The sequence below is a fragment of the Choristoneura fumiferana genome, chromosome 16 (genome assembly GCF_025370935.1).
Source record: "Choristoneura fumiferana chromosome 16, NRCan_CFum_1, whole genome shotgun sequence".
Lineage (NCBI taxonomy): Eukaryota > Metazoa > Arthropoda > Insecta > Lepidoptera > Tortricidae > Choristoneura > Choristoneura fumiferana.
In genome coordinates, this window is record NC_133487.1 from 6,567,586 (window position 1) to 6,584,063 (window position 16,478).

At 37.0% G+C, this 16,478-nt stretch overlaps 3 protein-coding genes across 5 annotated transcripts; 1 reads left to right on the forward strand and 2 right to left on the reverse strand.

Moving 5' to 3' along the window:
• Positions 1–2,412: 2,412 nt before the first annotated feature.
• LOC141436553 (uncharacterized) lies at positions 2,413–7,051 on the reverse strand. Its single transcript, XM_074099556.1, has 4 exons — positions 5,596–7,051; positions 4,704–4,842; positions 3,401–3,509; positions 2,413–3,030 (listed from the first exon to the last, which is right to left on the reverse strand). The coding sequence occupies exons 1-4, from the start codon at positions 7,049–7,051 to the stop codon at positions 2,413–2,415; spliced, it is 2,322 nt and encodes a 773-aa protein (XP_073955657.1).
• Positions 7,052–10,571: 3,520 nt separating this feature from the next.
• Tango14 (transport and golgi organization 14) lies at positions 10,572–12,364 on the reverse strand. Its single transcript, XM_074099477.1, has 2 exons — positions 11,912–12,364; positions 10,572–11,310 (listed from the first exon to the last, which is right to left on the reverse strand). The coding sequence occupies exons 1-2, from the start codon at positions 12,210–12,212 to the stop codon at positions 10,850–10,852; spliced, it is 762 nt and encodes a 253-aa protein (XP_073955578.1). The 5' UTR covers positions 12,213–12,364; the 3' UTR covers positions 10,572–10,849.
• Positions 12,365–12,625: 261 nt separating this feature from the next.
• Positions 12,626–16,294, forward strand: RpS30 (ribosomal protein S30). 3 transcript variants are annotated; one of them, XM_074099479.1, is made up of 5 exons: positions 12,626–12,717; positions 12,924–13,008; positions 13,380–13,545; positions 15,468–15,561; positions 16,191–16,294. In XM_074099479.1, exons 2-5 carry the CDS (start codon positions 12,934–12,936, stop codon positions 16,246–16,248), a joined length of 393 nt encoding a protein of 130 aa, XP_073955580.1. In that variant the 5' UTR covers positions 12,626–12,717; positions 12,924–12,933; the 3' UTR covers positions 16,249–16,294. The 3 variants fall into 3 exon arrangements, with proteins under 3 accessions (XP_073955580.1, XP_073955581.1, XP_073955579.1); XM_074099480.1 differs by having other exon boundaries at positions 12,683–12,768; XM_074099478.1 differs by lacking the exon at positions 12,626–12,717 and adding an exon at positions 12,781–12,809.
• The last annotated feature ends 184 nt before the right edge of the window (positions 16,295–16,478 follow it).

The window sequence follows — 16,478 nt, forward strand, 5'->3', positions numbered from 1 at the left end:
ATGAACGCGCCTTATAAATTCTGTAAATTAAGCTATATTCTTTTCAATGTTTTTAATGAACGTTTTAATAATTACCTTTAAACGTCTTAGGGTTTAAGATACAACCGTAATACAATATCTAAACGACTTTGCATTCTGTGAACTTTTCTTTTGTCAGCCATTTTAACGAAATTAGGGTTAGGTGAAAGTAGTCTCACATAAAAAAGGAAAATTATAACTAAACTCGTGATTTACTGGTGTTATTGGTGAAGAAGAAAAAAATGATATTACGTGATAATAATATAATAATCGACTTCAATAAGTTTTTAACCATATCAGATTTAATAGTCATGTAAAACAGTCGTATAGAAGTTTATGCGATGTTCATATTGGACTACAAATTAACTTAGAATCGTATAAGAGTGCAATTTATGACTTTTACACGATCGTCACGAAAAAGTAGTTCTTATACTATAACACAATAAATGTTGGTGTTAAAGTCGTATAGACTTTACTAAGACAACATCTCCGGTTATACCGCTAAAAGTTGTGTAAATGTCATATAAAACGTCGCATAGAAGTCTATACGATGTCAATATACGACTAAAAATCGACTCAACATTTTATAAGAGTGCAATATATTACTCTTATGCGATCCTCACGTAATAGTAGTTTTCGCGGCTCTAATACGATAAATACCGGTGTAAAAGTCTTATAGACGTTATTACGACGACAGCACTAGTTATACGACTAAAAGTTGTATAACAGTCATATAAACGGTCGTATAGAAGTCTATACGATGTCTATATACGACTACAAATTGACTCTAAATTTTATAAGAGTGCAATATTACTCTTACGCGATCGTCACGTAATAGTAGTGTGAAGGATGTCTCGTTGGGATATTCTTTCTTCATAGGAATGATTTATTTATTTGAAAGGAGAGAGCTTGAGAAGTAAAACACCATCTTATTTTCAGCGTAGAGCGTCTAATCAACTTTTTTTTTTAATACTGAGCTGCCACAATAAAAAATCATCAAAAAATAGAAAGGCGGATTCACACTGCATCAACATCCTCCACACCAGAAAGCAGAAATATAACTGTGTGCATCCGACTTAACAATTTCCTACAAGAAATTTCAAATTATTAAAATCAGTACCAGTTGTCAGTAGCATGGTACCTCAAACCTAAAATTACAACAGTGAAATTCAATGTTAGGAAAGTCACAAAATATGTATGTCTTTACCTATGCCAAACAAAAATCAATCTTAATCTTAGCGTCATAAACACTGACATGGAAAGACTTTTCCCACAACATAACTTAAATACACAATATTTATGTTAGCCTGTAAATATGTCATATTATACAACAGAACCGAGTTTATTGTCAACTTATTTCAAATAATCTTTGCAATTAATATAAATTTAGCATTACCAAATTAATTCAACTATTTAAATATATCCATAGTAATTGCTTTACATATACATTTGAAATTATAGCAACAACCACTTTATTTACCTTTCTCTAGTAGTGTTATTTTAATTATAGTTACACTTTGTTATCAATGAAATCAGGAATCTGTACATATGAAAGGCTGGTACATTGCTTGTTTTTATTGTTACATAATAAAAACCATAAAAATAGTCAGAATTGTGTCATAATCATAATCTCTTATATTTCACATTTTTAATTTATCTCTGCACTCTTTTAGAATAAGTTACTCTTTATTGAAACAAGCCTTGGACTTGATATCATGAATTTACTTATATTAATATTACTAAATTTAATAAACATTTAGGTTGACAGAAATTGAAATAAATAAATGCTTTAGTTAGTGTAATCAGTAATGAAACAGTTTATCTCAGTGATATTAAACCCAGATTACATACATATTATTATTATGGAAATAGTATTTATATATTATATTTACTTGGTATTTTGATAACTCTACCAGTACGGGTAACCTTTTCAGTAATTTTGTCTGGCATTGGTGCCTCAATAACCTCGTCTGTGGGTGTGCTGGTCTTTATGGCCTCCTGAGAGTTAGTGATGATATGAAATTTCTTACCTCTGGGATCGGAGCTGTTTTCTTTATTATGCTGTCCCTCCACCTCTGAGGAAGAAATTTCTAGCCTGTAAAGGCGTTGGACAGGTCGAGTTTTGTATCCAGCTGATGTTTTCACCTTTGCTGCCTATGGATACCATCTTTACCTGTGAATGTTTCGACTACCAGTCCTAGTGGCCACTTTATTCTTCTGTCTTCTCCTTCTACTAAAACTATGTCACCTACCTTAAGATTACTACACTTGTCCTTCTGTCTTTGTACTAGTGTTGTGAGATATTCGTTTCTGAATCGTTGGCGAAAATCTTCTCTGAGCTTTTGTAGGTATTTCAACCGTATGTTTAGACTGGTTGTGTCTATGCGATCAAGATCAGTTGTATCTGATGAACATAAGGTTTGTAAAAAAACTTGATGGACTTAACGGTTCTAATGCGTTGGCGCTGTCATCTTCTACGTAGGTTAGTGGTCGGTCGTTCATGACGGCTTCGCAGTCGCACAGCACTGTCTGCATTTCTTCATAGGACACTGACCTCTTACCTAAGACCCTTCGGAGCAAGTTTTTCATGACGCCTATTAGCCTCTCGTAAAAACCACCCCACCACGCTGCTGCTGGTGCGTTCAGTTTCCATCTTATCCGTTGTATTGTCGATTGGCGTTGCACTTCATCCCAATCTATATTTTCTAATAAATGTTTTGTACCTGTGAAATTCGTTCCATGGTCCGATATCATTGAGGTTGCTCGTCCTCGCCTTGCTATGAAACGACGGAATGTTTGCAAGAAGGCCTCTGTTGACAGTGACCTAGTCAACTCTAAATGTACCGCTCGGTACACTGCACATGTGTAGAGCACGACCCAACATTTCTCACCGTGTCGTAAGTATAAAGGCCCCGCCAGGTCGACCCCTGTCACCTCGAACGGTGCGGTCAGCTGCACTCGCTCTACAGGTAGTGGCGCTGTCGGTGCTTGAAACGGCTGCGAGGTATGTCTCTTGCAAATAATACATTATTTATTACCGATTTAACTAGAACTCTTATGCCAATAATCCAAAATCGCTTTCGGAGGTCGGTAATCATCATGTTTGTACCTGCGTGAAGAAGCTGTACATGCCGCTGCTCCACCATTCTTCGGATGATGTCATTCTTTGCGGGAACTACTACAGGCGACTTCGTGCATTCAGGTAAGTCGGTAAATAATAACCTTGTCTTCACTTTGAGTAATTTATCAGTGTCATAGTATACCTGTGTTGATTTTCCACATTGCTTCTCAACATACTCCTTATTTTCTGCTTGTATTATTAATATTATTATTTTTTCAGCTTCAACATATTCTTCATATGTCAGGTCTCCCTTCTTCTTACCTTTTCGTGACGCGCATTGAAGATGAATCGCAGCATCCACGCTGTCATTCTTACTATTTTCGTGTATTTGTGGAAGTAATGAGATAGACTCTGTATCATACCTTTCTCTCTGTAAGTGTTTGTACTATAATACTATTCAATGGAAAAAATCAATCGTGTAAACAAATGTGGCTACTGACATTGACACTTGACTGACGACTGGCTGACTGATTGACTGACGTTAGCTCTAGTGATGTGAATGCTCTTTAAGATACTTCAATCAGCAGTAAATAATTATTTTGAATTTATTCATATTTCATTATTTAAGTATTTATTATTTGTATGTTTACAGCTATGATAAAATAGTAGCGAAATGAAAATACAAGTTTATTTATACCGCCTTATTTTTTTTTAATAAATAACTTCTGTCCAATGGGGCAAAGAGTCAGAATGGCGGGTGTAAGGTGACCCGGGGCTATTGTAGCTGGGGGATATTGTATCTGAACCGTCTGATGGCGTCCTTACGACGCCATTTTCTTCTCGGCCATTTTACGTTGTGTTCGTCAGAAGACTATCTTCACACAACACACATAAACATGGCGAGCATGGCGTCGTATGGACGCCATTAGACGGCTCAGATACAATATCCCCAGCTACAATAGCCCCGGTTACCATTATAAATATAAAAATAAGCTATACAAAAAACGGCTAGACGGACTTTGATGAAATTTGGTATGTAGATAGCTGAACATCTGGAATAACACAAAGGGCTACTTTTTATCCCGTTATTCCCACGAGATAGGGATAAAATCTCGAAATAACAACCGCTGGAGTCATGAAATTCGGCATGCTTGTTTTTAATAATGTCAATATTACGAATAAGTTAATAGGTATGCTTATGAATACGCTCTACAACCTGAACCAATAAAATTCCTCAATTTGCAGAGCCAGCCATAATTATCGGTAGGTAAGGTTGGTTCAGTCAAATAATTAATTTTGTAGGTACAGCACTAAATTTCCAGAGACTAGACCGACCATAGACCAACTTCGGTGAGGAAAAAATATCATGTCAATTTGACAAATATAACGGATTTTCGTCTTCCAATTAATTATATAAAATAAACATATTTACACGATTATTTAATGATAAAGTGATTGTTAAAAACAGTGGTGAGTTCATTGAGATGTAAATATGATCGGGATTGGCGTTCAAATGTAAGTAACTACGGAGTAATCGTGAAAAATTGCTTTGTTTACATGATTGATTTTTTCCATTGAATAGTACCGTACATACAGCTCTCTTTTTCAGTTCTAGGTTGGCTACCTTTCGCCTACTACCAGCGCTGACCGCGGCCACAGCTCTGGTCGCTGAAGCAGCCAGCGCGGCCCTTCCCACCATCGTACCTCCAGCAGTTGGCGCGCGTCGCATCCTCTGGACGCCAGATCTGCCCAATTTTCTGTTCCTGGAATGTGTTGCCAGTTGTTAATATCAGTGTTTTGTCTAATTTCCTTTACACGATTGCCTACATATGTATTCCATGGTAGCTGTCTCTTTATCCAGCACAATGCCACTCCAGAGTCACACCAACAAAACTCATCGCAGCTCAAATCTAAGTTTTTCCGTGCCTCTGCTAGTAGCCTAGAACCTATAAGTGCTGCTAGTAGTTCTAGTCGTGGTATTGTTACCTTTTCAGGCGGAGCTACCTTTGACTTGGCACATAGTAAACGGACTGTCACATTACCTTTATTTGTGGATCTCAAAAAGACACATGCAGCATAGGCATCCTGGCTTGCATCACAGAACATGTGCAGACTTGTCTCGGAATCTTGCAGTCTCTCTGCTGATACTCGACGAGGTAACTTACATTCCTTTAAAAATTCAATGTTTACATACCATGTTTTGAATTTTCTTACAATATCGCCTGTAATTTCTTCATCCCAAGAAGTTTTCTCATTCCAGATTTGTTGTAAAATTAACTTTGGAATTAAACTTACAGGACATGTGAACCCGATCGGATCAAAGATTTTTTGTGTCAAGGATAATATATTTCTCTTTGTAAATTTCTCTATCTCTCTACATGATGGAAAGGCATTCAGATTGCAATAAAGCTCATCTGAGACAGTGTCCCACTGAAGCCCTAATACCGATATTACCTTATTATTGCTTTCGTTTATACGTAAAGGTGATGTGACCCACTGTCTCAGATGAAACTTGCCTTCATGCATAATATTTTTAGCTTCTTGCATGAACTGAAGTGTTTGTTCTGTGGAATCAAGACTGGTGACTAAATTATCTACATAAAATGAGCTTGCTAGGATATTTGCTGTGTTTTTGCAATCTGTGACTTGATTAAGGTGGTGTGAGATGGTTGCAGACAGTAAAAACGGACTTGCTGTCAATCCAAAAACTACTCTACAGTGTCTATACACCTTAATCTCCTCACATGAGTTATCTTTCCACCAAACAAACCTGAGATAGTCTCTATCTTGTGGTGTCACTGAAATCTGTAGGAATGCCTTGGCAATATCTGCAGTCACGCCAATACACCCTTTGCGGAACCCTGTCAGTAATTTGGGTATTTTATCTAAAAAATTAATACCTTTATCCAGGCATGAATTTAATGATTTACCTTTTTTATCTTTTGCAGATGCGTCGTAGACAGGTCGCAGCTTAGTGGTAAGGCTGGCCTCTTTGGTCACCGCCCTGTGAGGTAAGTAGTGAGCTCTCTCCGTGTCTCTCTCTGCTTCAGGTACTTCTTCGATGATCCCTGCTTGCTCCCATTCAGCTAGAATCTCATTATAATTGTGAAACTTACCACATGTTATTAATTTCTTTGTTGTTGATTCTAGGCGGCGAATGGAGAGTTCCTGGTTGCTCAGCAAGTCATCATGTCCTGCCTTCCATGGAAGGCAGACCTCGTACCTGCCCTGTTCATTGACATGGATGTTTTCTTCAAAATTTGCAATCACTTCCTCTTCTCTCTGCTGCTTGGACTGCACCTGTGTTGGATCATTAATACCTAACAATTCTAGATCCCAGTAATTTTTTATATTTTGGGCACAAAAGAGAGATAATACAACATTAGTGTTTGCTACTGTCATTGTTCCTTGAATTGTCCACCCTAGGTTAGATTTTACAGCAGTTAAACCATTCTCAAGATGGACAAATGAATTTGTAAGTAGTAAACCTAAGTAATCTGCTCCTATTAATAAACCTATTTCCGTTGTCTCAATTTCTGTCAACCTAATGTTATGTTTATTCAATAACCTTGACATCTTAGAATCGTCCACTTTGGGTACATGTTTGCATATGCAAGATTGCCCTAAGGCTGACATTTGTAATTTGAAATTAGAGTCGAGACTTTCTATAGTGAAATTATAGGTTTTGTATTGTTTAAAGGATACAGTGACTCCTCCAAATAGTGCATGGCTCAGCTCTTCTTCGCCTGCCACAGGTATGCCCAGTTTCACTGCTACCTCCTCCTTGATGTAGGACCTCTGTGACCCGCTGTCGAACAAGGCTCTTACTCTTTCTTTTTTCCCATTGCAGGTCACTTCTACCGCTACTGTCTGTAGAAAGGTTGTTGTCCCCATCGTCTTCTTCTCGGAGTTGGAGAGATTTTGAAGAACTGGTTCAGTATCTTTTTTCTCATGCTTGGTTGCTGGTTTCATTTCAGGTTGAGACGTCCCGGACACAGTACAGGTGAGTGTCTTTGCCCACATACATAGCACTTTACATATGATCTGCACACTTTTGCATGGTGTCCTATTCGTAAGCACAGTGCACATGCTTTCTTCTTCTTTAGTTTTTCTCGTCTCTCATCAAGTGTGAGTTTTGCAATAGTGTAGCATTCTACGCTTGAATGAGTTTTTTCACACATAAGCATGTGTTTGTGTTGCTTGGTCTTCTTGTGCTAGCCATAAAGCATGCTGCAGTTGGTTCAGACGAATCAGACTTAAAAGTTTCTTTTGCCATTGCGATCCTTTGCTCACTTTCTACTTCCCTTTTTAAAAATTGTAATAGAAATGTAAGTAAGTCGCTGATATCCTCTGGCCTCACCCTTTCCCATGCTTTAAGTGTTTCCGCTGGTAAAGCAGATTCGACCATGGGCAATAGAAACGCAGAAAACTTGTCTTTAGTCACGCCAAGAATTTCCAGAGACCTCAGTTGTGTGTTTAACTTATCGTACAGTGAAGTCAGATCGTTTCTTTCCTTACATAAAATGAGGTTCAACAGCTCCCGGACGTAAACTTGGATGAGCAGGTCTTCACGTGCGTACCTTGATTTTAGTTCAGCTAAACATAACTGGTAGCTTTTAGGTGATAAAGGAAAGCTGTCTACTAAGGTCTTAACGTCTGTCGCTGGCTCCATGGCTTGGGACAGGTACTGTAATTTGTCCGATTCTTCCATTGTAGAATCCTCATGGATTTTTTTAAAGGATCCCCAAAACGTTAACCAGTTTTTGATATTGCCGTCGAATTTTTTGAATTCTAGGCGTGGCAGCTTGAACCGTTTTTCTTTGCTATCAAGTGTCTCGGGAAATTTTATTTTTGCTTCGTATTGTGCTTCTAATACTGCCCAACGCGACTTGTATTTGGACGTCTCGTCCATCTCTTTTTCTACCAAGTTTTCCTCCCACGTGGTGTCGGCGAGAATCAACTGTTGAATTTCTTCATCCAACGTGATTAGTTTAATATATGCCTCGTGGACTAATTTGTGGCTCGCTTTGGCTTCGAATTCTATGAATTTATCTGCTTTTAATAAAGCTTCTAAGGAATTAGCGCCTTTTGTAAAATGGCGTCTTACGACGGATCGCATCTTTACCTTCGTGTCCATTATTCTTTCCTTGAGACGAAATCCCTCGTGAAGATTGCTGTTTTTTCGCAGCCACGGTCGCCAGAATGTGAAGGATGTCTCGTTGGGATATTTCTTTCTTCATAGGAATGATTTATTTATTTGAAAGGAGAGAGCTTGAGAAGTAAACACCATCTTATTTTCAGCGTAGAGCGTCTAATCAACTTTTTTTTTAATACAGAGCTGCCACAATAAAAAATCATCAAAAAATAGAAAGGCGGATTCACACTGCATCAACAAGTAGTTTTCGCGGCTCTAATACGATAAATACCGGTGTAAAAGTCATATAGACGTTATTAAGACGACAGCACTAGTTATACGACTAAAAGTTGTGTATTGGTGATATAAAACAGTCGTATAAAAGTTTATACGATTTCTATATACGACTACAAGTTGTATAATGATAAGAGATCCATAGTCATATTACACGCTAAATTTACTTCTAAACGATGTTTATAGCATTATGAGTCGCATAACTTACACAAATACGACTAAAATGTTTGTTGGGCCGACACGGATAATACCGACCCGATATTTCGGATACACGCCCATACAAACTGGTGTCAAACTGACAAGCTGCACATACACAAAATATCATGTCGGTATGGTACGGCCGACCGGTAAATAGTGTCACCGGCAAGAACGGACAAAATGAGGCGCTAAAAGTTTCAAGTACCGGACCGTCCCAATGAGACATAGATAACCAACAAAATTTGGAAAACCCCCGACTTTGTCGCTTCAAAGTTCAATATTTTAAAAACGGCTTAACTGATTTTGATGAAACATGTCTAAGAATAATGGCTAGAAAACCTGATTTCAAATAAAAGAAACCACATTCAAATCTGTCCACCCGTTTAAGAGCTACGGTGCCACAGACAGATACACAAACACACATAACGTCAAACTTATAACACCCCTCTTTTTGCGTCGGGGGTTAAAAAGGACGAACTGCGAAAAAATCAGTTGCGTCGCGACCGCTTGTGCTATCTAAGGTAAGTACATAGATGTCGATTTTTTTTATATACATATAAGAGAGGGAAAACGAGCATGAGGGTCACCTGATGGGAAGCAATCACCGCCGTCCATGGACACCTGTTAACACGAGGGGTATCACAGGTGCGTTGTCGGCCCTTTGAGAGACTGATAGGCTCGTCGATGTCGATGAGATAAAACGACAGATTATTGTCAGGTATGTAAAAGAGTAGGTATCTATCCTATTGTTAGCATTCTCTTAGAGGTAGTTGTTGGTTGTGATCTTCACTTGTTTCACTCTGATCACCAATTTCGATTTTCGTGGCAACTAAACTTACATACTATAGCATACCTAGTGCATTTTCCAGTGTAGTATCTGGGTAGTTATCTGGAATGTTGTCCGCAATGAAGCCTAGCTTTATAAATGACAATGTGTCTTATTTACAAGAAGGAACGAGAAATATGCTAGTGTAGCGGTTTAGCGGAGTAGCGCGGCTTTGTATTTTTAAAATGAACGATTATCGACGCCACTGTACCACAACTCGTATATTTCTCACACCGTCCCAATAAGGCTATTATTGTCGCTTTAACAACAATGAGGGTTCTTGCAGTAATTCTTTACCCATGACGTCATGGAAGCTGACGTAAGGCACCCTGGCCACGAGACTCCAGGTCACCACTCGAGCTAAATCGCTCATGCAGTGCCGCTCCGTATCCACTAGCACCACCAAATGGATCAGCGGCTTATTCAGTCTTGGTATATTCTTCATTAACACTCTGATATCGCTTGCCACCCTGTTTAGTGAACTACCTTTTCTGACCCGAAAACGGTGATAAGCATGCTGAACTGTCACAACTATGTTTATTGTGACATGCATGAGAAGGTACATACATTCTCTAAGAAATTGCCATACGGACAGGAGTAATACAATAGTAATTCCCCATAGAAATTTTATAATAATCATTGTATTGCTCCTTCCTTTGTTGAAGTAAAATAAACGCAATTTAATTAAATGAGTTTATTGCTCAATGGGTAGTTAAAAATCAAAATGCATATATTGTATAAGCATTTTAATTTGGCTATCATGTAAATATAAATGCAGTTGTGTGATATGAGTGACATAACACATATTGTGGAACTGTGATATATCACAGTTCACACAATGATTTAGTTAAAAATTGCACATAGATAACAATATAAATAAGTTCAATTTTAAATAATGGAAGTATGTTAGTATACAAGTCACTGTATCAATTCACATCAAAAATTATGAATGTTGTGTCACTTTTGTTTTTCTACAAACACACAAGTACAAAACAAAGCAAAGTGCCACCATTTTAGTTTGACATAGTGCTATCACTTGAACCAAACCCATAAGTTATGTGTGACCAATTAAATTCAACATAACATGTTTCATTGATTTGTTTGTTTGATGAAGCAGGTGACTGAATATATATTTTTTTGTTTTTAAATTATTGTTCTTTTTTTAATGTAAACTGTTAAGTATTTTTCCTATTTCGATTAAATGTGTATAAATTTAATTTCATGCCAGCATGTATCAATTATATGACATTCGCTACCTATTAAATAAATAATAACTAATACACTTAGGCCTAGCCCTATTCACTATAATAACTATGTTTTATTTACCAAATCTTTGATCACATTTGTTGTACTTATACAGAGCACCTACATAAGTGTTAACATTTATGCTATGATCTAAAGATAACTGAACAAATTCTGCAAGTCTTATTTGCCAAGGTAATACACCATGGGAGCAACATGATGCCCCAGTGTAGAAGATTACATCTGGATCAGGAATGGAAGGATAAAGTGAGCTAAGTCTAGTATTCAATTCTTTAACAGTTATTTCAGTATTTCGCATACTCTTTGATCTTTCTTCAGCTATTTGACTGATACATTCTGCAATTTTTGGTCGACCATCCTTGGAATTAAATATGTTAATGATCACTGTGTGTGCTTGAATACCATTAGTGTACCCATTTAAGTCTGGTTTATTTGCCCATTTAATATATCCAGGGACTCCTTTTTTGTGCCTCTCAACTTCTAGGAATAATTTCTCTTCATTCTGTTTTAGCTGACCTGAAATAAAAAATATGAAGTTAATAAAGTATAACATCAAAATTGTTTCATAAGTCATATCTAACTTATATAACTTATGGTTATCTTTTGTACACTTAGATATAGTGAAAGTGGGCAGAAACTTGTGTATATATACTGTCATGATGGGTATTTCACTGGTCTGTCTCAATAATTGTTCCAAATAACATTACCCTACAGTCTATTGCAAAATGTGTAAGGATTATTCCCAATTTAAAAATTATGCTATTTTACTAGACTTTTGTATTAGACTTAGGGATCAAGCGATGTGCAGCAAAGCAAGCATTTACTGTTTGTTTATTTCGGGGTGAAGAGGCTCGCCACATTGTGGTTATCCGGCAGCAAATGCTAAGAACAGATAAAAATGCTCATGCATAGTCATGGCAGGGCCATTTCTGGCGTAAAGATAGCGAGGAGAGAATACATACCATTTTCGAAACAAAAAAAAACGACTAAGATTATTCATTTTGGTACTTAACGTAATTTTACATTCTATAAATGTTGCTATTCATGTAACTGCTAAATGGTCTAATTGCATCACTTTACAACACTGGGTAAGCTCGTTTTATTATTTATATTTTACCTGTAACATCATGAAAGCTGATGTAAGGCACACCGGCCACAAGACTCCAGATCACAACCCGAGCCAAGTCGCTCATGCAGTGATGCTCCGTGTCCGCTAACACTACCATATGCTGCGGCCGCTTGCTCAAACTCGGTGCATGTTTCATGAGCAAACAAATCTCGCTCCTCGTCACCTCACATCTACGTAAACTGTACCTTTTAGCCCAAAAACCGTGATAAACATTTTGTACAGCAACAAGTACGTTCACAACCAAATGCACGAGGAGGAAAAGGAATTCCCTTAATAATCGTGATAGCATGTTCAAAGTATTATCTCGCTACCTTTGATTACACTGTAAGCACTAATTTTATTTAATCATTTTAACATTTTTAGAATAAAATCTCGGTATTCTCGGTAGAATCAGACAGATCACACGGCCAGTCAGCCGCTTTTGCAGGAAGCCAATCAGAAGCTTAGATGTGGAAATCGGGCCATCCAACATAACAAATCCAAAATTGATGTATTTTCTTGTCTAAGTATTTTATTTATGAAATCCAAAATATCTTGGTGCAAGTTCAATAAAATACAATTTTAATTCGTTTTATTTACGAAATATAAATGAATACCACTAAAACTTAAACGAAAAATTATTTTAGGCAAGTCTTGTGTTAATTTTCTGGTAGAAAAATACATCGAATTGTATCGGTGAGTAGGGTCTTTTAACCGGTATTACTATTTATCGGTTTGTCACTCACTACTGTGTCCGTTTCCGCCAGGTCAGGTGCCATCTTTGTTTCTTTCGCTTGTCAGAATTGACTGATAAGGTTAGTATTTCGTGAATTTATTTCATAAATTGTTAAATTTGTTAGTGCAAGGTGAGTTATTGTGTCTAAATGGAGTAAATGTTCTGTGACAAGTGCGTACGTGGTATAATTTTAGTGTAACTACTTGTAATACTGTCCAAAGTGCTTTTTCGTTTACGACCATGCTGTTGCATGGCTGTTGCTGATTGAGTTTTCATATCTTTCAGAGCCATCAAAATGCAGCTCCACATCAGAGGACAGTCGACACACGTTCTAGACGTTGATGGTCAAGAATCCATTGCCCAGATCAAGGTAACTAACTGCAGTTTTCATTCCAATTCCATGCATAATCTTGACAAATGAAACGGCATGAATAACCAAACGAAAGGTGATTAGCGTGTATGCCAAGCAAACAATATGAACAGATTATAACTTTATTGTTGATGTTATATATTGTTTTCTACTAACATTCCGATCAATCATTATTTGTAGTGAAACATTTATAATTAATGTTAAATATTTAGAGGTTATTTCCATGAACCAACCTTGCAGCATTCATTAAATTTTCAACTCAAATCATTTAGTAAATAATATACTAAACATCTACTTATCGAAACAGAAAAAGTTGTAGGTATTGCATTGCAAACATTTTTTTATTTTTTATTCATCATTCATTATTTCAGGATCGTCTCCGCGCCCTTGCTGAGGTAGGAGCTGAGGATGTAACCCTCTCGCTGTGCGGAGCTCCCCTCGAGGATTCCTGCCTGGTCTCAGAGCTCTCCTCCACTGAGCTGGACTTCACAGTGCCACTGCTCGGTGGTAAAGTGCATGGTTCCCTGGCTCGTGCTGGTAATTATCTATTTCTTTTTTCCTAAACTAAGCAGTCTCAAAGGTGGCAGAAGGCCTGACTGACCTTATGCCTTGCAAGTTTCTCATTTTGTTAATCTTGGTTACCATTATTAGGCCGTGCAAAACTTTATATCCTAAACATGTAGTCATCACTATCACCGAGTAATCCCTAATATCTCATCATCATCATCATCCTCATATCAGCCAATGACAAAAGCCTCGCCTAATGAGTCAAGTGCAAAGATATAGTTACAGCTAAAGTTACAAAAATATGTATACACAACATGATTAACATTGGTATACATATTTTTGTATTTTTGGAGGTGTCGATATCTTTGCACTTGACTGTATGGTCAAAGGCATATTAATGTTACCAAGATGTCAAACACATCTATACACCTTTATGCCACTAAACATATGGTTGATGTGAACATATTTTTACACTATGAGAGACTATGAGTATGAGTATGAGTATATTTGTAGACTGTACCACAATGATCAGTCCTGTGCTGCCCGCATCCAACCGGTTCCTGCAACCTCTACAAAGTTTTTTGTTGGTATATCATTGGGGGCATTCTTATGCTACATTATGTCTTCCATATTGTGGTTGCCATTCTACAACTTTACTGCCCCATCGGCCATCTTCCACCTTATCTGAATTCATTTTGGTTTGCTTAGGTTTACCTTTCATAATAATTCAGATGAGTCATCAACTACTAATGAAGTACTTAATTAACCAGTAAGGAGGCTTAAATTAAGGTAATTTCGTAACATCATTAGTGATAATGATAAGTAATCTATTTTGAAACACTTCGTGTGGACACTTCATTGTCAAGTATCTGTGTCCGTGACTCTATTGACGAATAGTAATTTTATCGGGCTCCAGTGGGAACTGCTATTTTCTGGAATTTTCTTATGTCCTCAGGATCTCAAATTATTTCTAAACCAAATCTGTCAGTTGATTGAGTACTTAAGGAGTGAGAGGGTAACAAAGAAACATGCTCACTTCTCAATTATTAAGAATTTTTACAACTTGATGTAGGTTCTTGTCTTGTGAAATTTATTAAGCCAGTAGTATGATAAAACTGTTAAAACTACAACTCATGATTTTAAATTATAAATTTTTATTGCTTAAATATTTATTTACTGTAACAAATAAACACAGCAAAGCAATGCTGGAAGCTAGATTTAAATTTGGGTTCTCACCACTGAGGCACATGCTGTGTCTTTCCACCTCAGTTTCCATTTTATGGTGAAATTTCTCAATGTGTTATAATTTACAAACTATTTGTAGCTAAGCATTATCTATGTGAAATGCTTATAATTCGTAATGATCATGACCTAGATTAAGGATGTACTTTTATTTCCACTAATATGATTGATGCATATTGCATGTGTTTATTCTGCTCTGCATCAAAAAAAGTGAATCCTATGAAATCGCCAAACTAATTTATCAAACTATATAATCAGTGGGAATACAAGTCAAAAGAAAAATACTCATTAGCCGCATGGAACATCATAGAAACTTTTTATTTGTTAGTTACATCATTTAATTTAAATAAATTGCTTAGGAACTTTGATATTTATTACTTCTTGTAACTTTATTAAAATCAAGAGTGAATAGGCATTTATATTGGGGCAAGTATGCTCCATTTTAGACCACATTCCTTACTAATAAAATAAAATTAGATAACAAAAATATAAGTTAATTGACATCAGTCACATTTACATCAGGTTATCCATCCTAGACATAGGCATCCTCCTATTGTTGCCATTTTGTTCTGTCCGTTACTTTATACAAAATCTTTTAGATACCATCTTCCCACCTTTTATGTCGCCTTCTTTTATTAATACCACTTACTATTTTCAAAAAAGTGTTTGACCTCTTGGAAGCATTATTGTTAATGTAAACCTTGTTACAGGTAAGGTGAAGGGCCAGACCCCGAAGGTTGAGAAACAGCAAAAGAAGAAGAAGAGGACCGGCCGCGCCAAGCGCAGGATCCAGTACAACAGGAGGTGAGCACTTATTTAATTTTAGTCAGTCCAATGTGAAGATAAGGTTCATTATAGGTTGTTTTAAAAATTGCAAAGGGTTACCCAAAAATTACATCACATTTAGGGGTGGGTGGTTTGCAATTATCATAGTAAGGAGGGGGAATCAGGAATCGCATCATTTGAACACTGAGACATCTGATTGCCACTTCCTTTAGGTGGTCTCATATTTTTAATTTATTAAAAAGTAATCTATCTATCCTAAAGTCAGAATTTATTTTGTTTCTTGTATCCACCATCAGGCTGGAATGATGAAAGCAAAATAATTTCGTGATTATTATGCTGTTCTTCAACGCCTACAAAGTTTCTGTTTTATTTTATACTGGGTGTTGCCCACGACTCAGTCTGCGAAGATTTCAATTAACGGGCTATCCTACGGGAACTAGGCAATTTTCAATATAAACTATCCTATGTCCTATAGGGTCTCAAACAATCTCCATACCAAATTTCATTACAATCGGTTAAGTACGTAAGCATGAAGGCGTAACAAACTCACATTCGCATTTATAATACTAGTTAGGATTCGAAAATTCTCTCTCATACTTTGATTCTTTTCATTACATTTGTGAAAGTAATTTTTTACTTTTTTACAGGTTCGTTAACGTCGTCCAGACCTTCGGCCGTCGCCGCGGACCCAACTCCAACTCATAGACTATAAACTTTGTACATAAAATGCAAGTATAACATCTTAATTGCACTATCCAGATTTTTATTTTGCCACCCTGTCTGCTTGAAATGGTTACATAATTGACAAGTAAATGATGATGAGACTTTCTGTGCGTTCATGAAATCTTGAAAGCACTATATGCTGCGATATCGTTGCGTGCTCGCGACGAAAGCGTTGCGGGTTCTCTTCGCTTTCAACTCTCCCACAAATCGCC